This window comes from Salvelinus alpinus, chromosome 22, assembly GCF_045679555.1.
Source record: "Salvelinus alpinus chromosome 22, SLU_Salpinus.1, whole genome shotgun sequence".
Taxonomy (NCBI): domain Eukaryota; kingdom Metazoa; phylum Chordata; class Actinopteri; order Salmoniformes; family Salmonidae; genus Salvelinus; species Salvelinus alpinus.
In genome coordinates, this window is record NC_092107.1 from 27,968,437 (window position 1) to 27,994,646 (window position 26,210).

At 43.8% G+C, this 26,210-nt stretch overlaps 1 protein-coding gene across 10 annotated transcripts in view; it reads right to left on the reverse strand.

Moving 5' to 3' along the window:
* The window catches only part of myo18ab (myosin XVIIIA b), a 170,922-nt gene that overhangs the window by 27,464 nt on the left and 117,248 nt on the right, over window positions 1-26,210 (reverse strand). For all 10 annotated transcript variants that reach the window (XM_071359799.1, XM_071359797.1, XM_071359798.1 and 7 more), the window contains 12 exons: window positions 24,763-24,906; window positions 24,336-24,425; window positions 23,932-24,051; window positions 23,332-23,443; window positions 19,664-19,791; window positions 18,950-19,104; window positions 11,309-11,432; window positions 7,869-8,069; window positions 7,631-7,741; window positions 7,331-7,435; window positions 7,000-7,146; window positions 6,727-6,840 (listed from right to left, as the gene is read on the reverse strand). In XM_071359799.1, the coding sequence (XP_071215900.1) occupies window positions 6,727-6,840; window positions 7,000-7,146; window positions 7,331-7,435; window positions 7,631-7,741; window positions 7,869-8,069; window positions 11,309-11,432; window positions 18,950-19,104; window positions 19,664-19,791; window positions 23,332-23,443; window positions 23,932-24,051; window positions 24,336-24,425; window positions 24,763-24,906 (1,551 nt within the window). The remainder of the gene's footprint in view (window positions 1-6,726; window positions 6,841-6,999; window positions 7,147-7,330; window positions 7,436-7,630; window positions 7,742-7,868; window positions 8,070-11,308; window positions 11,433-18,949; window positions 19,105-19,663; window positions 19,792-23,331; window positions 23,444-23,931; window positions 24,052-24,335; window positions 24,426-24,762; window positions 24,907-26,210) is intronic.

Here is a 26,210-nt window from a genome sequence, read left to right on the forward strand (position 1 = left end):
CAGAGACACAAAGGGATATACAGAGAGAGAGAGGGAGATACAGAGAGAGAGAGAGAGAGAGAGAGAGAGAGACAGAGAGAGAGAGAGAGAGAGAGAGACAGAGAGAGAGAGCGATACAGAGAGACACAAAGGGATATACAGAGAGAGATAGCGAGATACAGAGAGAGAGAGAGAGACAGAGAGAGAGAGAGAAAGAGAGACAGAGAGAGACAGAGAGAGAGAGAGAGAGAGAGAGAGAGAGAGAGAGAGAGAGAGAGAGAGAGAGAGAGAGAGAGAAATACAGATAGACAGAGAGAGAGACAAACAGAGAGCGAGAGAGAGGCACACAGAGAGCGAGAGAGAGGCACACAGAGAGGGAGAGACACACACAGAGAGAGAGAGACACAGAGAGAGAGAGAGACAGAGAGAGAGAGAGACAGAGAGAGAGAGAGAGACACAGAGAGAGAGAGAGACACAGAGAGAGCGAGAGACACAGAGAGAGCGCGACAGAGACCCAGTGAGAGAGAGCAAGAGACAGAGACCCAGTGAGAGAGAGCAAGAGACAGAGACACAGAGAGAGAACAGACATTGAGTAAAGCCAAAATTGGAAAACTCTAAACAAACAAAATAGGAAGAGTTATCTATCCAGAACAGAGATGTATGGATAAACCACTTCTCTAATCTTTTTGGCTCTATAAGAAATAACAAAAAGCAAAAACATATACACTACTGTTCAAAAGTTTGGGGTCACTTAGAAATGTCCTTGATTTTGAAAGAAAAGCACATTTTTTGTCCATTAAAACAACATCAAATTGATCAGAAATACAGTGTAGACATTGTTAATGTTGTAAATGACTATTGCAGCTGGAAACGGCTGATTTTTAATGGAATATCTACATAGGCGTGCAGAGGCCCATTATCAGCAACCATCACTCCTGTGTTCCAATGGCATGTTGTGTTAGCTAATCCAAGTATATCATTTTAAAAGGCTAATTGATCATTAGAAAACCCTTTTGCAATTATGTTAGCACAGCTGAAAACTGTTATGCTGATTAAAGAAGCACAACACCAGTCTCAATGTCAACAGTAAAGAGGCAACTCCGGGATGCTGGCCTTCTAGGCAGAGTTGCAAAGAAAAATCCATATCTCAGACTGGCCAATAAAAATAAAAGATTAAGATGGGCAAAACAACACAGACACTGGACAGAGGAACTCTGCCTAGAAGGCCAGCATCCCGGAGTCGCCTCTTCACTGTTGACGTTGAGACTGGTGTTGTGCGGTTACTAATTAATGAAGCTGCCAGTTGAGGACTTGTGAGGCGTCGTCTGTTTCTCAAACTAGACACTCTAATGTACTTGTCTACAGCAACTGAAATGCCTGCAACACTTAACAAAGAGCTGCAGTAAGATTCGGAATGGGTAGCAAGGAATAAGTTAGTCCTACATATTTCCACAACTAAAAGCACTGTATTTGGGACAAATCATTCACTTAAACCCTAAACCTCAACTACATCTCGCAATGAATAATGTGGAAATTCAGCAAGTTGAGGTGACTAAACTGCTTGGAGTTACCCTGCATTGTAAACTGTCATGGTCAAAACATATTGGTGCAGTAGTAGCTAATAAGATGGGGAGAAATCTGTCTATAATAAAGCGATGCTCTGCCTTCTTAACAACACTATCAACAAGGCAGGTCCCACAGGCCCTGGTTTTGTCGCACCTGGACTATTGTTCAGTCATGTGGTCAGGTGCCACAAAGAGGGACTTAGGAATATTGCAGTTGGCTCAGAACAGGACAGCACGGCTGGCCCTTAAACGTACACAGAGAGCATGTAATGACATGCATGTCAATCTCTCCTGGCTCAAAGTGGAAGAGAGATTGACTTCATCACTACTTGTTTTTTTAAGAGGTGTTGACAAGCTGAATGGACACCCCACAAGACATGCCACCAGAGGTTTCTTCACAGTCCCCAAGTCCAGAACAGACTATGGGAGGCACACAGTACTACATAGAGCCATGACTAAATAGAACTCTATTCCACATCAGGTAACTGATGCAAGCAGTGGAATCAGATTAAAAAAAACAGGTAAAAATACACCTTCTGGAACAACAGGCACTGTGAAGAGACACACACAAAGGTACAGACACATGCATATAAAATAGAAATATAGGACAAAACAAACATCACTACAAGAGAGACAACACAACACACATAAAGAGTTACCTAAGACAACATAGCATGGCAGCAACACATGACAACACAGCATGGTAGCAACACAACATAATAACATGGTAGCAACACAACATCGTAGCAGAACATGGTACAAACATTATTGGGCACAGACAACAGCAAGAAGGTAGAGACAACAATACATCACGTGAAGCAGCCACAACTGTCAGTAAGAGTGATCATGATTGAGTCATGGAGATAAAACTGTCCAGTTTGAGTGTTTGTTGCAGCTCGTTCCAGTCGCTAGCTGCAGCGAACTGAAAAGACGAGTGACCCAGGGATGTGCGCGCTTTGGGGACCTTTAACAGAACGTGACTGGCAGAACGGGTGTTGTATGTGGAGGATGAGGGCAACAGTAGATATCTCAGATAGGGGGGAGTGAGGCCTAAGAGGCGGTAGGTAGCCTAGTGAGGCGGCAGGTGTGGGACTAGTAACTGAAAGGTTGCAAGATCAAATCCCTGAGCTGACAATGTACAAATCTGTTGTTCTGCTCCTGAACAAGGCAGTTAACCCACTGTTCCTAGGTCGTCATTGAAAATAAGGTTTTGTTCTTATTAACTGACTTGCCTAGTTAAATAAAGATTTTTTTTAAAAGAGGGTTTTATAAATATATTTACCATATCATATGGAGACAGAAACAAACATTTGACCTCATAAGTAGACATCATTGCAAATGATTAAACCCTTCCAATAGAAATGTTTAAAAAAAATGTTGTTACGAATTGAACTTTAATTAAATGAGTTGACTCTTCACATGAGATGATTTCACTGAACAACAAAAGAAAGGGAATATTGAATGATCCCCAATGATCCATCACATCTCCCAAAAATGTTTTCAATATACATTTGTAAAATGATAGTCTAGAAACTAAAGCTTTGGTTGCCTTCCTCTCAGCATGAGTATAGAATGCAGTGATGTGTCCTATAAGGAGCATTGGTGGTAAATGTGATGGCCGAATGGTAAAGGTTAGCGACTAATGCCTAATGCTAGCAGGGTGTTCCTAACTGACTTCTGTGGAAACGTCAAAGGCGTAATCCCATTTCTATAATTACTTCAACAATGCAGAGAGGGGCAGCAGGGAGATGAGAGGGGCTGGGGACAGTCAGGTGATGTATTAATAAATGATGAATAATGTGGATATCAGAAAAGGATAATGAATCCATTAGTACATAGCTGAGAGATGAGAGAACTTGTAAAGCACGCTGGCACAGTGACATCCATCTTATTCACATGGAGGGAAAAACAGACCGGGGGAATGGATAATGGACCACATCTGATGAATTTCACCAAAATAGAACCAACAGAATTCCTTGGAAAGGAATTGCAAGATTTCATACTGGTATTAATGACATGGTTGCTATTTTAATAATGAGATACCCATTCAATGTTTGTTTCCTATGTTAAACCAAATAAATGGTCTCATTTACCAAAAATATGTGCTGGTTAAGTAAACATCAACCCCAATATACTTGTTTGTTCCTGCTGTACTTCAATGACAAAATTAAAAAATTTAAAATAAACCATTGACAATCATGCCAAGAAAATGTACATTTAGACTGATGAAACATCTATCCATCCATTCCTCCATCCACCTCACCAAGTTTCTATTGTTCCTGACCTGCGGTGTGAACTCAATTACCATTCCCTCTCGCTGCCGAGATAATATTCACCCAATGACAGCTGTATTAAACTGTAATGGATTTCAAGGTGATACGTCTTGTTCAAATTAGAAATGTTCACGGAAACATTCCATCATAATGCCAGTCTCACCCCCGAGAGAGGTGGATGTCACATCAAGAGAAAGGTGAGGATGAGGAGGGAGAGAGAGAGAGAGAGGAAGGTGTAAAAGGAGAGGGGGATGAGAAAAGGAGAAAAATAAAGAGAGAGGTAAGAGAAGGAGAAAAGAGAGGGAGAGAGGTAAGAGAAGGAGAAAAGAGGAGAGAGGTAAGAGAAGGAGAAAAGAGGAGAGAGGTAAGAGAAGGAGAAAAGAGAGGGAGAGAGGTAAGAGAAGGAGAAAAGAGGAGAGAGGTAAGAGAAGGAGAAAAGAGGAGAGAGGTAAGAGAAGGAGAAAAGAGGAGAGAGGTAAGAGAAGGAGAAAAGAGGAGAGAGGTAAGAGAAGGAGAAAAGAGGAGAGAGATAAGAGAAGGAGAACAAATAAGGAGAGAGGTAGAGAAGGAGAAAAATAAGGAGAGAGGTAGAGAAGGAGAAAAGGAGAGGGGTAGAGAAGGAGAGGTAGAGAAGGAGAAAAGGAGAGGTAAGAGAAGGAGAGAGGTAGAGAAGGAGAAAAGAGAAGGAGAGAGGTAAGAGAAGGAGAAAAGAGGAGGGAGGTAAGAGAAGGAGAAAAGAGGAGAGAGGTAAGAGAAGGAGAAAAGAGGAGAGAGGTAAGAGAAGGAGAAAAGAGGAGAGAGGTAAGAGAAGGAGAAAAGAGGAGAGAGGTAAGAGAAGGAGAAAAGAGGAGAGAGGTAGAGAAGGAGAAAAGGAGAGGTAAGAGAAGGAGAGAGGTAGAGAAGGAGAAAAGAGAAGGAGAGAGGTAAGAGAAGGAGAAAAGAGGAGGGAGGTAAGAGAAGGAGAAAAGAGGAGAGAGGTAAGAGAAGGAGAAAAGAGGAGAGAGGTAAGAGAAGGAGAAAAGAGGAGAGAGGTAAGAGAAGGAGAAAAGAGGAGAGAGGTAAGAGAAGGAGAAAAGAGGAGAGAGGTAAGAGAAGGAGAAAAGAAGAGAGAGAGGAAACAGAGATGGCTGTTGGGTTGTTGCCATGACTCCCCTTAGAGACCACACAGATGGTGTTGTCCTGATTAAAAGGTAGTTCACGGTGATAGAGTTCTTGAAATGTGGTGACATTTTGTCTTCTACTCAAGTGTTTCTTTGTCCTTTAGAGCTGCCTTGTCCATCTAATTGATGACTTTGGCAGAGCTCCAGATCTAAAGGTATTGTCCTAGTGTCCTTAGGAGCACACCTGCGTCTTTGTTGAAAAAGGTGTGTAGGAAGATGTGAGAAGTGTGTAGGAAGATGTGAGAAGTGTGTAAGAAAGGTGTGCATAGGAAAGGCATACGTTGGTACCGGGCCCAATGTCACTCGGCTCCGTCATATACTCACATGGTCTCGCTTATCATTGCTATGTAGATGACACTCAACTATTTTTCTCTTTCCCCCCTTCTGACACCCGCGGAATGCCTGCCTGCTCAAAGACCTTTCCATTACGGTTGACAGCTCCACGGTGTCCCCCTCCCTGAGTGCAAAGGACCTTGGCGTGACCCTGGACAACACCCTGTCGTTCTCTGCAAACATCACAGCAGTGACTCGCTCCTGCAGGTTCATGCTCCCCAACATCCGTAGAGTACGACTCTACCTCAAACAGGAAGCGGTGCAGGTTCTAATCTAGGCACTTGTCCTCTCTCGTCTGGACTACTGCAACTCACTGTAGGCTGGGCTCCCCGCTTGTGTCATCAAACCCCTGCAACTTATCCAGAACACTGCAGCCCGCCCGTTGTTCAATCTTCCCAAGTTCTTCCATGTCACCCGCTCCTCCGCACACTCCACTGGCTTCCAGTCTAAGCTTGCATACACTACTAGACCATGGTACTTGCCTACGGAGCAGCAAGGGGAACTGCCCCTCCCCACCTTCAGGCTATGCTCAAACCCTACACCCCAACCCGAGTACTCCGTTCTCTCTCTCTTGGCCCTCCTGCTCAGCCCAGTCCAAGCTCTTATCTGTCCTGGCACCCCAATGGTGGAACCAGCTTAGGACAGCAGAGTCCCTGCCCATCTTCCGAAAACATCTGAAACCCTACCTCTTCAAAGAGTATCTTAAATAATCCCATAGCACCCCCCACCCCCTTCTCACTGCCTCCTCACCCCTCCCCCCAACACCTTGCACACTCGGAATACATTTCATTCAACCGCTGAAAACCCTCCCACTTGCTGTCCTCAGGAGCACACCTGCCATTCTAAATGCTTTCACAGATGAACATACATGGTGGTGAGTAAAAGTGCTGGCCTAGGTTAGAGGTCATGGTGTATGGAATAGGTTAGAGGTCATAGGGTGTATGGAATAGGTTAGAGGTCATGGTGTATGGAATAGGTTAGAGGTCATAGGGTGTATGGAATAGGTTAGAGGTCATAGGGTGTATGGAATAGGTTAGAGGTCATGGTGTAGGAAAAAGGTCAGAGGTCATAGGGTGTATGGAATAGGTTAGAGGTCATAGGGTGTATGGAATAGGTTAGAGGTCATGGTGTATGGAATAGGTTAGAGGTCATGGTGTAGGAAAAAGGTCAGAGGTCATAGGGTGTATGGAATAGGTTAGAGGTCATAGGGTGTATGGAATAGGTTAGAGGTCATAGGGTGTATGGAATAGGTTAGAGGTCATGGTGTATGGAATAGGTTAAGATGCCATGGTGTATGGAATAGGTTAGAGGTCATGGTGTATGGAATAGGTTAGAGGTCATGGTGTATGGAATAGGTTAGAGGTCATGGTGTATGGAATAAGTTAGAGGTAGGAAGGAATGGTGTACTGTACTCACAGCCTGTTTGGCTTTGGAGATGTCGTCCATCTGCACATGTAAGTCCTCAATCTCCACCTCCATAGACTTACGGGCCTTCACTGCTGCCGCACAGGTGAACTCTGACTCCTCCAGCTGAGACAGGGGGAGAGAGAGAGAGTGAGATAGAGAAAACGAGAGAGAGGTCAAAATTCTATAGAAATGTTATTCTGATGTTTCTTGACTTTCCCAGTATCTCTGTGGTGTGTCACGCAGGTGTAGGAACTGGACAAGTGTGCTAGGGGTACAACCTACCTGGTTTTTGAGCTGGGCGATCTCTCTCTTGCTGGGGGCGTTGTTCTTCATGTGGTCCAGCATGATCTGGGCGTCGGCCAGCAGGGCCTTGGTTCGCTTCAGATCCTTCCTCAGTCTCTTCTCTGTCTCCACGTCTCTGGGGTTCACCTGGGGACAGCAGCAACACAACCAGATTACGACCAGCTCAACACATTACACCACACACTAAACACAGTACCAACAAAAGCCTGCATAATCTGTAACTATCCAGTAGGAGGGTTGAAAGCCACCTGACATATAACTAGTCTGGGTAAAGACTGTCCAAGGTGAACTGGTAGTGAGGTGACAGTACCTGGTCCTGGGAAGACAGCAGCTTGGTCTCCAGTTCTCTCCTCTCACGCAGGACCTTCTGTTTGTCATCATACTCCTCCTCCAGCCTGACTTCTATCTGCTTCAGCTGAAAACACAGGAACACACTATACGTGACCCAGGAAATGTGATCCAACTGAAAGAGACATGTTTACATAATAAGTCATCGTCTATGCTTGTGCTTTGGTGACGAAACCAGCTATTTGTGGCTATTATAGTCACACATTGTCACAACTAATCATTTGACTTTTGAGTCATGTAAAGTTTCCGGTGTGTGCTGTACCTTCTTACTGCAGGACTGTCTGATCTCCTCCACCTCCTCGTCTTTACTCTCAATCTCCTTGGAGTGTGTCTGGCGCAGTCTCTCTGTTTCCATCTCCAGACGCAGCTTAGCCTGCACAACACAAAGACAGAGTATGAGTGTCATCCTCAATGGAGTGTGTGTGTATGTATGTGTGCGCGCACGCACGTCTGCATGTGTATATACAAGCGTGTGTCTCTGTGTGTCTCTAACTCGATACCTGCTCCAGCATCTGTATAGTTCCGGCCTGTTCATCCAGCTCCTCTTCCTGGTCTTTGACCTTGGCCTCCAGGTCACGCATCGTCTTCTTCACCTTGGACAGTGATGCCTCGTCCTTGGTCTCCTGGGACGACAGGTCCAGCAGCTCCGCCTCCAGCTGTTCTAACTTCACGTTCTGTGCACACATCTCCAGGTCCTTGTCCTATAGGGAGAGAAGAGACACATTCAAACACACATCTCCAGGTCCTTGTACTATAGGGAGAGAGGAGACACATCTCCAGGTCCTTGTCCTATAGGGAGAGAGGAGCCACATTAAAACACACATCTCCAGGTCCTTGTCCTATAGGGAGAGAGGAGACACATTAAAACACACATCTCCAGGTCCTTGTACTATAGGGAGAGATGAGACACATTAAAACACACATCTCCAGGTCCTTGTCCTATAGGGAGAGAGGAGACACATCTCCAGGTCCTTGTCCTATAGGGAGAGAGGAGACACATTAAAACACACATCTCCAGGTCCTTGTACTATAGGGAGAGAGGAGACACATCTCCAGGTCCTTGTCCTATAGGGAGAGAGGAGCCACATTAAAACACACATCTCCAGGTCCTTGTACTATAGGGAGAGATGAGACACATTAAAACACACATCTCCAGGCCCTTGTCCTATAGGGAGAGAGGAGACACATCTCCAGGTCCTTGTCCTATAGGGAGAGAAGAGACACATTCAAACACACATCTCCAGGTCCTTGTCCTATAGGGAGAGAGGAGACACATCTCCAGGTCCTTGTCCTATAGGGAGAGAGGAGACACATTAAAACACACATCTCCAGGTCCTTGTACTATAGGAAGAGAGGAGACACACATTACGGGTGTTTTCACACAATTATTGTGAAGTCGGTGCGGTTCACTTAATTTTGTGTGCAGTGTGAACACCCCAAATGAACTCAGACCCCGCAAAAGAGCCCCTGAAGCCAACAGACCATCTGGAGAGGTCCGGTTCCGGTTGTAGGGCAATGTGAACCCAAAGCTCCCCAGGTTCGCTTGTCGTTATTCTCACGCCACACACTAGACTACTGCAACACCGTTTTCCCTGCCATAAACCCTCACACTAGACTACTGCAACACCGTTTCCCCTGCCATAAACCCTCACACTAGAATCCCGCAACACCGTTTTCCCTGCCATAACCCTTCACACTAGACCACTGCAACACCGTTTCCCCTGCCATAAACCCTCACACTAGACTACTGCAAACACCGTTTCCCCTGCCATAAACCCTCACACTAGACTACTGCAAACACCGTTTTCCCTGCCATAAACCCTCACACTAGACTACTGCAAACACCGTTTTCCCTGCCATAAACCCTCACACGAGACTACTGCAAACACCATTTCCCCTGCCATAAACCCTCACACTAGACTACTGCAAACACTGTTTCCCCTGCCATAAACCCTCAGACTAGACTACTGCAACACCGTTTCCCCTGCCATAAACCCTCACACTAGAATACTGCAACACCGCTTTCCCTGCCATAAACCCTCACACTAGAATACTGCAACACCGTTTCCCCTGCCATAAACCCTCACACTAGAATACTGCAACACCGTTTCCCCTGCCATAAATCCTCACACTAGAATACTGCAACACCGTTTTCCCTGCCATAAACCCTCACACTAGAATACTGCAACACCGTTTTCCCTGCCATAAACCCTCACACTAGAATCCCGCAACACCGTTTCCCCTGCCATAAACCCTCACACTAGACTACTGCAACACCGTTTTCCCTGCCATAAACCCTCATACTAGACTACTGCAACACCGTTTCCCCTGCCATAAACCCTCACACTAGAATCCCGCAACACCGTTTTCCCTGCCATAACCCTTCACACTAGACCACTGCAACACCGTTTCCCCTGCCATAAACCCTCACACTAGACTACTGCAAACACCGTTTTCCCTGCCATAAACCCTCACACGAGACTACTGCAAACACCATTTCCCCTGCCATAAACCCTCACACTAGACTACTGCAAACACTGTTTCCCCTGCCATAAACCCTCAGACTAGACTACTGCAACACCGTTTCCCCTGCCATAAACCCTCACACTAGAATACTGCAACACCGCTTTCCCTGCCATAAACCCTCACACTAGAATACTGCAACACCGTTTCCCCTGCCATAAACCCTCACACTAGAATACTGCAACACCGTTTCCCCTGCCATAAATCCTCACACTAGAATACTGCAACACCGTTTTCCCTGCCATAAACCCTCACACTAGAATACTGCAACACCGTTTTCCCTGCCATAAACCCTCACACTAGAATCCCGCAACACCGTTTCCCCTGCCATAAACCCTCACACTAGACCACTGCAACACCGTTTCCCCTGCCATAAACCCTCACACTAGACTACTGCAAACACCGTTTCCCCTGCCATAAACCCTCACACTAGACTACTGCAAACACCGTTTCCCCTGCCATAAACCCTCACACTAGACTACTGCAACACCGTTTTCCCTGCCATAAACCCTCACACTAGAATACTGCAACACCGTTTTCCCTGCCATAAACCCTCACACTAGACCACTGCAACACCGTTTCCCCTGCCATAAACCCTCACACTAGACTACTGCAACACTGTTTCCTCTGGCATGAACCCTCACACATTTCTGCCACAATAGAGAGAAGATGATGATGTGCTGATTCTGAGAAAAACAAGTGCTTTTTCTGGATAGGTATATTGATTAGCAATTATCAAGGATGCACTGAAATTTAAAAAAAATGGTGTAGTTTTTAGTTCAGATTATTTGTTTGCAATATGTGATCTATAGGCTAAGAGATCTTCACCAGCTGTTTATTGATTGGGGGTTTGAATAGTGTGAGAATCACAACATAGGGCATAGCTCTCAAAGTAGCCTACATGGGGTGTACAATTTTCAATTATAGCATTATTTAATCTGCAGTTATTATTCTGATATGTATTCTGTTACCAATAATATTTACGTGTTATTAGTATCTTCTGATTACAATTATTAGGTCTCATCTGTTAACAAAAGATTAGCTTCCAAAAGTTAAGTTGGTATCTAGCTGACCGATAACACAAGGGAACTGAGTTATTTTACCCCAGAGTTGACTTTAAAGAGGACTGAGATCAGTTATTTTAAAAGAGGTCTATATGTGAAAACACCCTAAGACACACATCTCCAGGTCCTATAGGGGGATACACACATAATCAAAAATTATTTGTTTTCATTCAAATAGCTGTGCTTGATTGAGCTTGCCATGGAGCCAATGGAAAGGCCAACTCCAGCCACCTGACACTCCGGGAAGACTCAAACACTCAAAGTACTTGAAAGATTACAAATACTATTTGAACCCATTTTTGGCACACACACACAGATGTGGTAGGCCAGTAGTGTTGGTGTTTGTACAGTACCTCCAGTTGCTGTCGCAGGCTGAACACTTCTCCAGTCAGCATGTCCTTCTCTCTGCTCAGCTTCTCTCTAAGATTCTTCTCCCTCTGGACCTCCTCCTGAGACAGGTTCTGCTCCGAGTCAAACCTGACACACACACACACACACACACACACACACACACACACACACACACACACACACACACACACACGTACGTACGTACGTTAATGCCATGCCTGGCTAGACACACACCCTGCCGTGAGTCCCCTATCGACATAGAACATACTCATACTGGTACAGTATATGTGCACAGACACACACACACTCCCCATAACGGTGATAGGCACAGGGGGAGTGTTTGTTGTACTGTTTACTTAGTGAACTAAAGAGGCTTAGACAGCAGGGGCCTTTAACAAGCACAGCTAAGCTTAGAGACCACACAGAGGGTGTGTGTGTGTGTTTCTCCCCCCCAGAGTTCCAGGAGACGTCCATGGTGGAAACGTCTCTGTTCAATAGGCTGGAGGCCAAGTGTGTGTACACACGCACACCAAACATTTGCAGTGTGATTGCAGCATCCCAGTAAGTTTTCTTACTGTGTGACACGACATAGCCTTTACTGATCTCCTAGATTAATTCTGTATTATATCTCTCCTACTCTGCTGAGACATGATATCACTCAGTAACCATTACCACAGAGAGAGAGAGGGGGAGATTGAGAGAAAAAGAGAAAGAGAGAAGGGGGAAAGCGAGAGATAGAGAGAGAGAAAGCACTGATAGAGATCTGCCTTTGGCATAAAGGCTAGAAATGAATAAGGAAATTATCTCAACAAAGAAAAATGTCCTCATGTGTGGTACCTACAGTTGAAGTCGGAAGTTTACATACAACTTAGCCAAATACATTTAAACTCAGTTTTCACAATTCCTGACATTTAATCCTAGTAAAAATTCCCTGTCTTGGGTCAGTTAGGATCACCACTTTATTTTAAGAATGTGAAATGTCAGAATAATAGTAGAGAGAATGATTTATTTCAAATTGTATTTCTTTCATCACATTCCCAGTGGGTCAGAAGTTTACATACACTCAATTAGTATTTGGTAGCATTGCCTTTAAATTGGCAGTAGAAAACCTAAATAGTATATTTGACCTCTCAGCTTCCTTATCAAATCTAAAAATGGAGACAAGCTAAGAAAATTAACAACAATGACAAATGGTTTGATGAAGAATGCAAAAACCTAAGAAAGAAATTGAGAAACCTATCCAACCAAAAACATAGAGACACAGAAAACCTGAGCCGACGCCTTCACTATGGTGAATCACTGAAACATTACAGAAATACACTACAGAAAAAGAAGGAACAGCATGTCATAAATCAGCTCAATGTAATTGAAGAATCCATAGAATCTAACCACTTCTGGGAAAATTGGAAAACTCTAAACAAACAAAATAGGAAGAGTTATCTATCCAGAACAGAGATGTATGGATAAACCACTTCTCTAATCTTTTTGGCTCTATAAGAAATAACAAAAAGCAAAAACATATACACTACTGTTCAAAAGTTTGGGGTCACTTAGAAATGTCCTTGATTTTGAAAGAAAAGCACATTTTTTGTCCATTAAAATAACATCAAATTGATCAGAAATACAGTGTAGGCATAGTTAATGTTGTAAATGACTATCGTAGCTGGAAACGGAAGATTTTTTATGGAATATCTACATAGGCGTACAGAGGCCCATTATCAGCAACCATCACTCCTGTGTTCCAATGGCACGTTGTGTTAGCTAATCCAAGTTTATCATTTAAAAGGCTAATTGATCATTAGAAAACCCTTTTGCAATTATGTTAGCACAGCTGAAAACTGTTGTTCTGATTAAAGAAGCAATAAAACTGGCCTTCAGACTAGTTGAGTATCTGGAGCATCAGCATTTGTGGGTTCGATTACAGGCTCAAAATAGCCAGAAACAAAGAACTTTCTTCTGAAACTCGTCAGTCTATTCTTGTTCTGAGAAATGAAGGCAATTTCATGCGAGAAATTGCCAAGAAACTGAAGATCTCGAACAACGCTGTGTACTACTCCCTTCACAGAACAGCGCAAACTGGCTCTAACCAGAATAGAAAGAGGAGTGGGAGGCCCTGGTGCACAACTGAGGACAAGTACATTAGAGTGTCTAGTTTGAGAAACAGAAGCCTCACAAGTCCTCAACTGGCAGCTTTATTAAACAGTACCCGCAAAACACCAGTCTCAACATCAACAGTGAAGAGGCAACTCCGGAATGCTGGCCTTCTCGGCAGAGTTCCTCTGTCCAGTGTCGGTTCTTTTGCCCATCTTACTCTTAACTTTTTATTGGCCAGTCTGAGATATGGCTTTTTCTTTGCAACTCTGCCTAGAAGGCCAGCATCCCGGAGTCACCTCTTCACTGTTGAGACTCAGCTCTGGCATCTTCCCCAATATTTGGAACCAAGGACTGACCACCCCAATCCACAAAAGTGGAGACAAATTTGAACCCAATAACTACCGTGGGATATGCGTCAGCAGCAACCTCAATACATTTAAAATCAGTTTTTCACAATTCCTGACATTTAATCCTAGGAAAAATTCCCTGTCTTAGGTCAGTTAGGATCACCACTTTATTTTAAGAATGTGAAATGTCAGAATAATAGTAGAGAGAATGATTTATCTCAAATTGTATTTCTTTCATCACATTCCCAGTGGGTCAAAAGTTTACATACACTCAATTAGTATTTGGTAGCATTGCCTTTAAATTGTTTAACTTGGGTCAAAAGTTTTGGGTAGCCTTCCACAAGCTTCCCACAATAAGTTAGGTGAATTTTGGCCCATTCCCCCTGACAGAGCTGGTGTAACTGAGTCAGGTTTGTACGCCTCCTTGCTCGCACACGCTTTTTCAGTTCTGCCCACACATTTTCTATGGGATTGAGGTCAGGGCTTTGTGATGGCCACTCCAATACATTGACTTTGTTGTCCTTAAGCCATTTTGCCACAACTTTGGAAGTAGCTTGGGGTCATTGTCCATTTGGAAGACACATTTGCGATCAAGCTTTAACCTCCTGACTGATGTCTTGAGATGTTGCCTCAATATATCCACATAATTTTCCATCCTCATGATGCCATCTATTTTGTTAAGTGCACCAGTTCCTCCTGCAGCAAAGCACCCTCACAACATGATGCTGCCACCCCCATGCTTCACGGTTGGGATGGTGTTCTTCGGCTTGCAAGCATCCCCCTTTTTCATCCAAACAATGGTCATTATGGCCAAACAGTCATATTTTTTTTTCTTCATCAGACCAGAGGACATTTCTCCAAAAAGTAAAATCTTTGTCCCCATGTGCAGTTGCAAACTGTAGTCTGGCTTTTTTATGGCGGTTTTGGAGCAGTGGCGTCTTCCTTGCTGAGCAGCCTTTCAGGTTATGTCGATATAGGACTCGCTTTACTGTGGATATAGATACTTTTGTACCTGTTTCCTCCAGGATCTTCACAAGGTCCTTTGCTGTTGTTCTGGGATTGATTTGCACTTTTAGGAGACAGAACGCATCTCCTTCCTGAGTGGTATGACGGCTGAGTGGTCCCATGGTGTTTATACTTGCATACTATTGTTTGTACAGATGAATGTGGTACCTTCAAGCATTTGGAAATTGCTCCCAAGGATGAACCAGACTTGTGGAGGTCTTGGCTGATTTCTTTTGATTTTTAGAATTAGACGCAACAATTAGACAAAACCAAATCATGAGAAACAAAAAGATAATTACTTGACACACTGGAAAGAATTAACAAAAAAACAGAGAAACTAGAATGCTATTTGTCCCTAAACAGAGAGTACACAGTGGCAGAATACCTGACCACTATGACTGACCCAAAATTAAGGAACTCTTGGACATTTGAAATGTCTCTGTTCCTCTGAAACTTGTGTGGGTGTAATATTAACTGTAAATGTTTTTATTGTTTGTACAAACTCAGTGAGCATAGCCTTGCTATTGAGAAAGGCCGCCTAAGGCAGACCTGGCTCTCAAGAGAAGACAGGCTATGTGCACACTGCCCACAAAATGAGGTGGAAACTGAGCTGCAAAATATATGCCAAATATATGACCATATTAGATACACATATTTACCTCAGGTCACACAGACCCACGAAGAATTTGAAAACAAATCCAATTTTGATAAACTCCCATATCTATTAGGTGAAATTCCACAGTGTGCCATTACAGCAGCAAGATTTGTGACCTGTTGCCACAGAAAAGGGTAACCAGTGAAGAACAAACACCATTGTAAATACAGAGACACACTATCGGAGCCACCTGGTTTCTTAACGCATCTCTCTGGTAAGAAGAAGGGCGGGGGTGTATGCCTTATGATTAACGAGACGTGGTGTGATCATAATAACATACAGGAACTCAAGTCCTTTTGTTCACCTGACCTAGAATTCCTTACAATCAAATGCCGACCGCATTATCTACCAAGACAATTCTCTTCGATCATAATCACAGTCGTGTATATTCCCCCCAAGCAGACACATCGACGGCCTTGAAAGAACTTAATTTGACTCTATGTAAACTGGAAACCACATATCCTGAGGCTGCATTTATTGTAGCTGGGGATTTTAACAAGGCTAATCTGAAAACAAGGCTCCCTAGATTTTATCAGCATATCGATTGCGCGATCCGGGCTGGCAAAACCCTGGATCATTGTTATTCTAACTTACGCAACGCATATAAAGCCCTCCCCCGGCCCACTTTCGGAAAAGCTGACCACGACTCCATTTTGTTGCTCCCAGCCTATAGACAGAAACGAAAACAGGAAGCACCCGTGCTCAGGTCTGTTCAACGCTGGTTCGACCAATCGGATTCCATGCTTCAAGATTGCTTCGATCACGTGGACTGGGATATGTTCCGCATAGCGTCGAACAACATTGATGAATACGCTGATTCGGTGAGCTAGTTTATTAGCAAGTGCATCGGTGATGTTGTACCCACAGCGTCTATTAAAACATTCCCCAACCAGAAACCGTGGATTGATGGCAGCATTCGTGCAAAACTGAAAGCGCGAACCACTGCTTTTAATCAGGGCAAGGTGACCAGAAACATGACCGAATACAAACAGTGTAGCTATTCCCTCCGCAAGGCAATCAAACAAGCTAAGCGTCAGTATAGAGACAAAGTAGAGTCGCAATTCAACGGCTCAGACACGAGAGGTATGTGGCAGGGTCTACAGTCAATCACGGACTACAAAAGAAAAACTAGCCCTGTCGCGGACCACGATGTCTTGCTCCCAGACAAATTAAACAACTTCTTTGCACACTTTGAGGACAATACAGTGCCACGGACACGGCCCGCTACCAAAACATGCGGGCTCTGCTTCACTGCAGCCAACGTGAGTAAAACATTTAAACGTGTTAACCCTCGCAAGGCTGCAGGCCCAGACGGCATCCCCAGCCACGTCCTCAGAGCATGCGCAGACCAGCTGGCGGGTGTGTTTACGGACATATTCAATCAATCCTTATCCCAGTCTGCTGTTCCCACATGCTTCAAGAGGGACACCATTGTTCCTGTTCCCAAGAAAGCTAAGGTAACTGAGCTAAATGACTACCGCCCCGTAGCACTCACTTCCGTCATCATGAAGTGCTTTGAGAGACTAGTCAAGGACCATATCACCTCCACCCTCCCTGACACCCTAGACCCACTACAATTTGATTACCACCCCAATAGGTCCACAAACGACGCAATCGCAATCACACTGCCCTAATCCATCTGCACGAGAGGAATACCTATGTAAGAATGCTGTTCATCGACTACAGCACAGCATTTAACACAATAGTACCCTTCAAACTCATCATTAAGCTTGAGACCCTGGGTCTCAACCCCGCCCTGTGCAACTGGGTCCTGGACTTCCTGACGGGCCGCCCCCAGGTGGTGAGGGTAGGTAACAACATATCCACCCCGCTGATCCTCAACACTAGGGCCCCACAAGGGTGCATTCTCCGCCCTCTCCAGTACTCCCTGTTCAGCCATGACTGCGTGGCCATGCACGCCTCCAACTCAATCATCAAGTTTGCAGACGACACTACAGTAGGCTTGATTACCTGGTAGGCTTGATTACCAACAACGACGAGATGGCCTACAAGGAGGAGGTGAGGGCCCTCGGAGTGTGGTGTCAGGAAAATAACCTCACACTCAACGTCAACAAAACAAAGGAGATGATCGTGGACTTCAGGAAACAGCAGAGGGAGCAGCCCCCTATCCACATCGATGGGACAGTAGTGGAGAAGGTGGGAAGTTTTAAGTTCCTTGGTGTACACATCACGGACAAACTGAAATGGTCCACCCACACAGACAGCATGGTGAAGAAGGCGCAGCTGCGGCTCTTCAACCTCAAGAGGCTGAAGAAATTCGGCTTGTCACCAAAAACACTCACAAACTTTTACAGATGCACAATCGAGAGCAAATGTATCACTAGCCACTTTAAACAATGCCACTTTATATAATGTTTACACACCCTACATTACTCATCTCATATGTATATACTGTACTCTATAGCATCTACTGCATCTTGCCTATGCCGTTCGGCCATCACTCATTCATATATTTTTATGTACATATTCTTATTCATTCCTTTACACTTGTGTGTATAAGGTAGTTGTTGTGAAATTGTTAGGTTAGATTACTTGTTAGATATTACTGCATGGTCGGAACTAGAAGCACAAGCATTTCGCTACACTCGCATTAACATCTGCTAACCATGTGTATGTGACAAATCAAATTTGATTTGAACCTATATTTATGTTCATTTATTTTCCCTTTTGTACTACTTGCACATCATTACAACACCGTATATAGACATAATATGACATTTGAAATGTCTTTATTCTTTTGGAACTTTTGTGAGTGTAATGTTTACTGTAAATTTGTATTGTTTATTTCACTTTTGTTTATTATCTATTTCACTTGCTTTGGCAATGTAAACATATGTTTCCCATGCCAATAAAGCCCATTAAATTGAATTGTCACAGTGAGGGTGACACTATGAGTAGTATCAGGTTGTAGTTGCAGATCTGAACATACTGTATGAGTGTGTACGTGTGTGTGTGTGGCGCACACCACTCTGTGTCTGTATCAAAGATTTAGTTAGACATCGCATAAATGTATCGGTCCCATTGTGGCATCTAGGAGAGCACAGGCAGCGCCATTGAGGCCCTCTCCATTTTGAAGTACTCCATTTTCTTCTTCTACTACTTCTATGAGTTGGTAAACAAACTAAAAGGGTACATACTGCCACCTAGAGTGTTGTTTGAACAGGTATAAAGCCAAGGTTGGCGATTTACTGCCTCCTGCAGTTATGGAATGTTTCCTCACGAGTATAATTCATTGGCTGATCCCTCCTGGTGACCCGATTGCAATTAAGTGATCCTTTCTTAACCCATAGGAAGTCCCACCTAGTTGACTACTTCAAAATGGTGAAAGTCCTCAATGGCGCTGCCCATGCTAAAATGGGCTTTTGAGTACAAGAGTCCTCTATCTCTATGGTCGGTATTGTTTTATTTCACCTTAATTTAACAAGGTAGGCCAGTTGAGAACAAGTTCACATTTACAACTGGGACATGGGATAAACGTCTTTGTCGGCCTACAGAGTGTGCGCGTTATGAACTGAACTCACTTCCTCTGTTTCTTCTCCAGGTCATGGTTGCGGCTCTGCTGGCCCTCCAGGTGGAGCTTGGTGTCCTGTAGCTCAGCCGTCAATCTCTGACACTTCTTCTTCAGCTGCTGGGCCGTACGCTGCACCTCCTCACTGTCTGCTTGGAGGTCACTTAGCTGGAGGAGGAGAGAGGGAGGGAGATAAAGAGAGAGATGTGTAACATTTAAAATCATTTTTCCATGAAAGAGGTCAAAGGTTCCGTTAGCTTCTGTCAAGCTGTCTGTCTGAGTGGCCGACCAGGTGAGACGCACAGAGAGAGAAAGAAAAGACTAGTTATTGCTTCACTGCTCCTTTTATGTCTCACTGAGTGGGCGCTCGGGGAGTGTGAAGCTTTATTTGACGTTTTATGAGAAAGCTCAGAGGAGGTGTCAAAAACAGAGCAAGGGGCTGAGAAAAAGACAGAGAGAAAAATAAACGGCAGACAGAGATAGACAAAGACAGTGACAGACAGACACTTGCCCAGCAATGAGGAAAGGAGAGAGAAAAGGAGAGGGAGAGACCCACCGAAAGCACTAGTAATGTGCTTCTGGACAGAAGGAAGGATATGAGCTAAGTTTTTTTGCCTGTGAGCATGTGTGTGTGTAGCTAGATGAGGTAGGTGTAAATCCCAACATGCAAGTGTGTGTAAGCAGTGCGAGGTAGTGTTAGAAGTGTGTGTGTCAGACACTGCCTTACCCTCCTCTCCAGCTGCCGTTTGTTCTGCTGCTCCATCTCCAGCTTGTCATTAAACTCCTGCTGGAGCCTCTTCTTGGTGAACTCGATCTCTCTGATGGCCCTCTCATACTTCAGTCTCCACTCTCCCCCTAACAGACACAACATGCGACAGCACAGTTAGCAGACAGGTCATGGACAGCACTACAAGAACCACACCACGTCAACATTCAATCACAGGAGGTTGGTGTCACCTTAATTGTGGAGGACAGGTTTGTGGTAATGGCTGGAGCGGAATTAGTGGAATGGTATCAAAACCATGGTTTCCATTCACTCCGTTCCAGCCTTTATTATGAGCTGTCCTCCCCTCAGCAGCCTCCATTGCATTCAATACGCCTTCAAATAGAACTAAGATTAAATTGATTAGCCAGTTTGAAAGGAAGTCTGTTTAACCATGGAAGGGGTTTTCATTAGTCAGTAGGAAATGTATCAAGCCGTTTTGAAGCCATATTAAAGTCTGTACACTACTGTTATGGCCTGTACATTTATCTCTTACACAGGGTTGTCTATTCCACGTAAAATGTGGGGTGTTGAAACGTTCAAACAAAACACTGAGACAAAAATCTATTCTACATTCAGAATGGCCAAATAAAGCCTGCATTCGCAGTCTAGCCGGAAGTCTGTTTGGCATGCGTGCAAATATAATTTGAGGACGCCTGCAGTCTTTTAGAATCAATTTCTACACCATGTCTTGCAAAACCTTTTGTCTCCTCATTGATTTCAGGCAGCCGCTGCAGTCTAAGAGGGTGGTCAGCTTGATACAACCAAATAACTGGGCAACTGAAAGGACTCAGAAACAGCCTACTTTGATCCTGGTCTTGGGGTGTACCTTTGTGTGCTGGTTTTCATGGTGCTAAATTGTCACCATATAGCAACAGTGTGTGTGTGTGTGTGTGTGTGTGTGTGTGTGTGTGTGTGTGTGTGTGTGTGTGTGTGTGTGTGTGTGTGTGTGTGTGTGGTTTGGTTTTAAAACCAAACCACACACACACACACACACACACACACACACACACACACACACACACACACACACACACACACACATTTTCTGTTACGCCCCCCCTAGGAAGAAGTAAACATTTCGCGCCCCCCAACTCTCCGCCGCGACTGTAAACAGTATCATTTGTCTATAAAATTGTTATAAGTACACCTCTGCATAACATTGTATCCTTATTAACATTAAAGAAAACAAAAAAACAAAAAAGAAAGAAATATATATCAACTTACAACAAAGAATAACTTTATTAACATTGTTTTTTAGTCTGTAACAGAAAAGACTTAAAGTGCATCAATTTCCCTGAAATATAAAAAAAAATGTTATCCTTATTTAAACTGTAAATTTTTTTGGACCATTTGATACTGAAAAATAAAATAAAATATAATCAATAAATAATAATACATTCAAATTGATCAGCAACATTAACTCAGGAGCACAATATATGAAACACTTTGACCTATAAAACAAAAATTAATAAAACAATTTGTACTGATTTTTAAAAAATCAAAATGAGGAAGTCAGGATTAATGGCTACAATGAGCACGTTTTGCAGAGCACAGCTTTTCGAAGCGGGGTTTGAAGCATGATACTGCAACTCTCAGCTCCTGCTCAATGTTTAGCTGGGACCTGTACTTGGTCTTCAGTGCAGCAACAGCAGAGAAGCCAGTCTCACAAAGATAAGATGTTGCAAAAGGAAGAAGAATGCCCATGGCCCTCTGCCCTAAGAGTGGATACTGCCTCTCTACACTCAATTCACTCAGTGTCTGTGATGTGAACCTCAGTCTCAATGTGGAGTCAGGCGTCATATCAATGAACTGGTCCTCCTCTGCAGAGCTGAAACCAGTTGGAGCTGGTGCATTGAAAGGATCTCTCACCCAGTCATATTGGGAACTGTTTTCAGGGAAGTTCTTTTTAAAGAATCCCATCAGTGATGAAATATGCTCCTTAATATATGGAATCACTGAGGTGGCATCATAGTCAGTAGTGTCAACAAATTCATGCAGGTTCTCGAATGAATCAGTATTTCCTTCATCAAGTCGCCTGCCCCACATTGCAAGCTTTCGAGTGAAAGAGCTGATCTTGTCTGTGACCTGAGGGAGGTGTTTATCTTTCCCTTGAAGCTGTAGATTTAGTTCATTTAGCTTTCCAAATATGTCACTCAGGTCGGCCAGTTTTGCCAGGAAGTTCTCATCACTGAATGTTTCTGCGAGGTCATACTTGTGCTCCTGCTCCGAAAACATTCTTATCTGCTCCCTGAGCTCAAAAACTCTGGACAAGACTTTTCCTCGTGACAGCCACCTTGCTTCACTGTGAAACAGCACAGCTTGATGTTCAGCTCCCATCTCCTCACAGATAGCAGAGAAGACTCTTGTTTTTAGTGGTCTGGTCTTTATAAAATTGACTACACCTACAATGTCAGTCATAACCTCACTTAATTCAGAGGAAAGGTGCCATGATGCCAGTGCTTCTCTGTGTATAACACAGTGTGTCCACTCAGCATTAGGTGAGGCCTTCTTGATGAGTGCCCGAAGTCCTTTTCTCATCCCTGCCATGGTCTGTGCACCATCACTGCAAACACCAATGCAGTTCTCCCACTTTAGCCCATTCTCAGTCAGGAAGCAGTCCAGCATTTTGAATAGCTCTTCAGCTGTGGCTCTGTCTCTGACATATTTACAAAAAAGTAGATCCTCACACAGGGAGTTTGTCATGTCAAAACGTACATAAGCGATAAACAAACAGTCTTTGTTGCTGTCAGTTGCTTCATCGAACTGTAAGGCAAAACGTTTGTCTTCGAGTTTATCTACCAGCTGTTCTTTAAGATCGTTAGCAATGTCATTTATACGTCTGGCGACAGTGTCATTGGACAGAGGGATAGTTTTTATTTTTGCAGCACTCCAGCATGACAGAGACCATGTTTAATGCTGCAGGCAGTATCAGCTCCTCCGCTATGGAGTGTTTTTTTTGTTGCACTGAGCAATTTGGTACGCCACCTTATATGATGCTAACAGTGCTCGCTGGTTTACTGAAGTAGCATTCACAAAGCGGGACGATTGTTGGCAATATTCGGCACGTTTTCGCTGAAAAAACTCAAGCAGCTTATCAGCGTGATTGGGGTGTAATGACGCCTTAATTTATTTGGCTTCATGCTGTCCACTGCCAACATTTTTAGACACAGTAAACATACCGGTCTTTCCTCGTCTCCCACCGTAGTCACAGTGAAGCCAAGCGCTACATACGCTTCGTCATATTTCCTCGTCTTAGCTTTCGGGAGACTTACGTTTGTCTCATTATCTCCGTCTCTCTCTGCCTTTCTTTTCATCCCTGTTAAATATTTTTCCATGGTGTCTCTTAAGGGTTTGTTATCTGCACTTCATATCTCCTGCTCTGTGCTGTGTGCTCTTGTTCAGTGCAAAAAAAAACTACTCCCTGCGGCAAAAAAAAGCATGTTCCCCGGGGTCACACGGCCCCCCCCCCTGGCATCGCTCCGATCCCCCCAAGGGGGGCGCGCCCCACTATTTGAGAAGGACTGGGTTAAGGGTTATGTTTAGGGTTAGGGAAAATCAGAATTTGAATGGGAATAAATGTTTTGGTCCCCACAAGGATAGTAAAACAAACGTGTGTGTGTGGCGCTGACCTGTGTCGTCATCGTCCATCTCTCCATTGAGCTCAGAGGCTCTGAGGAGTCTGGTCTCCATCACCTCCATCTCCATAGAGTCCATAGACTTCTTCATCGAGTCAAACTTAGTCTGGGGAGAGAATCACAGGCCATGCATTAATACACAAACACATTATATACCAAGTTAGAAATACTGACAGATAGACTTCACATTGCACTTGCACGTACACACACAAACACGCTCATTGTTCACACACACACACACTTTCTCTAAATGACACAATTGCTCATTTCTAGAAGCGAGGTAATTTGCACCCAGCCCAGCCCATCAGCATGTGCTGTCTGAGCAGTCAGTGGAAAAATGTATCCCATCTAGTTGGAATACCCTGAAAAAAACAATAATGTCAAATGCCAAATAGAAAACTAAAAGGATGGGGAAGGCAGGGTCAACAATCTGATCACACTATTACGTTGCAGCCAACAGAACTGGCAAGGTCGTCATTGCAAATCAGAATCGGTTTTCCATTTACCTGTCTGGTTTAAATAATGAATTAAATAATTGTGTTCATCCAACAACAGTTAAGGATGTCTCATTTCTCCAGTGTTAACAGTGTTAACCTGCAGGTCCTTCATGTCTTTCTCCAGTCTCAGTCTCTCTGAGGTCTCGGACTCCAGCAGCTGAGAGGCTGACTCTCCTGTGTTCCTCTCGTCTGCCAGCTCCGACGACAGCTCTGTGATCTGGCATATACACACAATTGCAATAAGCAAGAGGGTGAAAATAATGTGTTTATTACTACTACACATGCACCCTGTCTTATGCATACAGTGCAATACAGTTAAACTTCATGACATAAAACCTCTATCTGTTCATCCTTTATTTATACAGACAGATCCGCTGGTACAATGTGTTATCTTATATTAGTCTGCAACACAGTTTGTATGTTGTGTGTGTGTGTGTGTGTGTGTGTGTGTGTGTGTGTGTGTGTGTGTGTGTGTGTGTGTGTGTGTGTGTGTGTGTGTACCCTGCTCTCCAGGCGGTCACTGTTCAGTCTCAGCTCGTTCCTCTCCTTGTCCACCTTCTCCAGCCTCCCTTTCAGATGCTGGATCTCCTCCTGGGAGCAGATAGACAGAACGAGAGGGGGGGGGGGGGGGGAAATGTATTACAGTATTAGAGGGAGCTAAATCTGTATAGTCTCTATAAAGCAGGGGGTGGGAATCAAATGCTGGGGTGTAATCTTTACTACCAAACAGTCGGAAAAACGTTCTGTTTTGCAACAAAAACTAGCATTTCTATTGGACAGATTCAGGTAGGTCCATTCCTGTTTGATGAACCTGTCCAATAGAAAAGATACTTTTTGTTGCAAAACTGAATATTTTGCAACTGTTTGGAGTAATGACTACACCGCTGATCAACAGTAGATGGAGGGTGTGTATAGTTTGTGTACTCACGTCTTTGCCACGTATCTGCTCCTCTGTGAGCTGGACCTCTATAAGGGGGCGTACTGTGGTGAACACCTTCCACCAGGGCCAGCCCTTCACTCCCTTGTTCTTCTTGATGTTCTTCTGGATACAGCGGATAGCCAGGTCCTGGATCTGAAACACATGCAGAGGAGCAGAGGGACTTACAACAAAGGAACCTGTGTGTGTGGGTGTTTGTGTCTGGTGTTATGTCTGCCAACATGTAGGAATCTTGAAGTTTTTTAAATGGAAATATATATATATATATATATATATATAAATATACACACATCACAAATACAGTGCATTCGGAAAGTATTCAGACCCCTTGAATTTTTCTGCATTTTGTTACGTTACAGCCTTATTCTAAAATGAATGGAATCGTTTTTTCCCCCTCATCATTCTACAATACCCCATGACAAAGCAAAAATAGGTTTTTAGAATTTTTTGCAAATGTATTACAAATAAAAAACGGAAATATCACATTTACATAAGCATTCAGAGTTTCTCCCATTCTTCTATGCAAATCCTCTCAAGCTCTGTCAGGTTGGATGGGGAGCGTCGCTGCACAGGTATTTTCAGGTCTCTCCAGCGATGTTAGGTTGGGTTTAAGTCTGGGCTCTGGCTGGGCCACTCAAGGACTTGTTCCGAAGCCACTCCTGCATTGTCTTGGCTGTGTCCTTGTCCTGTTGGAAGCTGAACCTTCACCCCAGTCTGAGGTCCTGAGCGCTCTGGAGCAGGTTTTCATCAAGGATCTCTTTGTACTTTGTTATATAGAAAGGTGAGTGCCTTTTCAAATCATGTCCAATCAATTGAATTTACCACAGGTGGACTCCAATCAAGTTGTAGAAACATCTCAAGGATGATCAATGGAAACAGGATGCACCTGAGCTCAATTTAGAGTCTCATAGAAAAGGCTCTAAATACTTATGTAAATAGGTTTTTTCTGTTTTTAATTTGTAATACATTTGCAAAAATTTCTACAAACCTGTTTTTTTGTTTTGTCTTAATGGGGTATTATTGTGTGTAGATTGATGAGGAAAATGTTTTATTGAATCAATTTTAGAATAAGGCTGTAACGTACCAAAATGTGGAAAAAGGGAAGGGGTCTGAATACTTTCCGAATGCGCTGTTTGTATGAAATATGTAACTTTTGATAAATAAAGAAAAGAAGAAATGGCATTGCTTAGTGTCATTGTCTAGAACAATAACAGACACTTGCATCAAGTGTGACGATTTGGGCGAGCTAGAATCAAGACAATCCAAAGTTCTTCTGGCTTCTCACTGCTTTAAGAGCTGAGACAGAGCTCTTCAGAGAAATGTAATCAAACATCGATACCACTTTGGCACCTTGTTAAAAAGGCATTAGGAGGAGCTACATGCTCCCGCTACATGGGCATCTCCAATAAACCACCCATTATCTCACAACCAATTAGAAC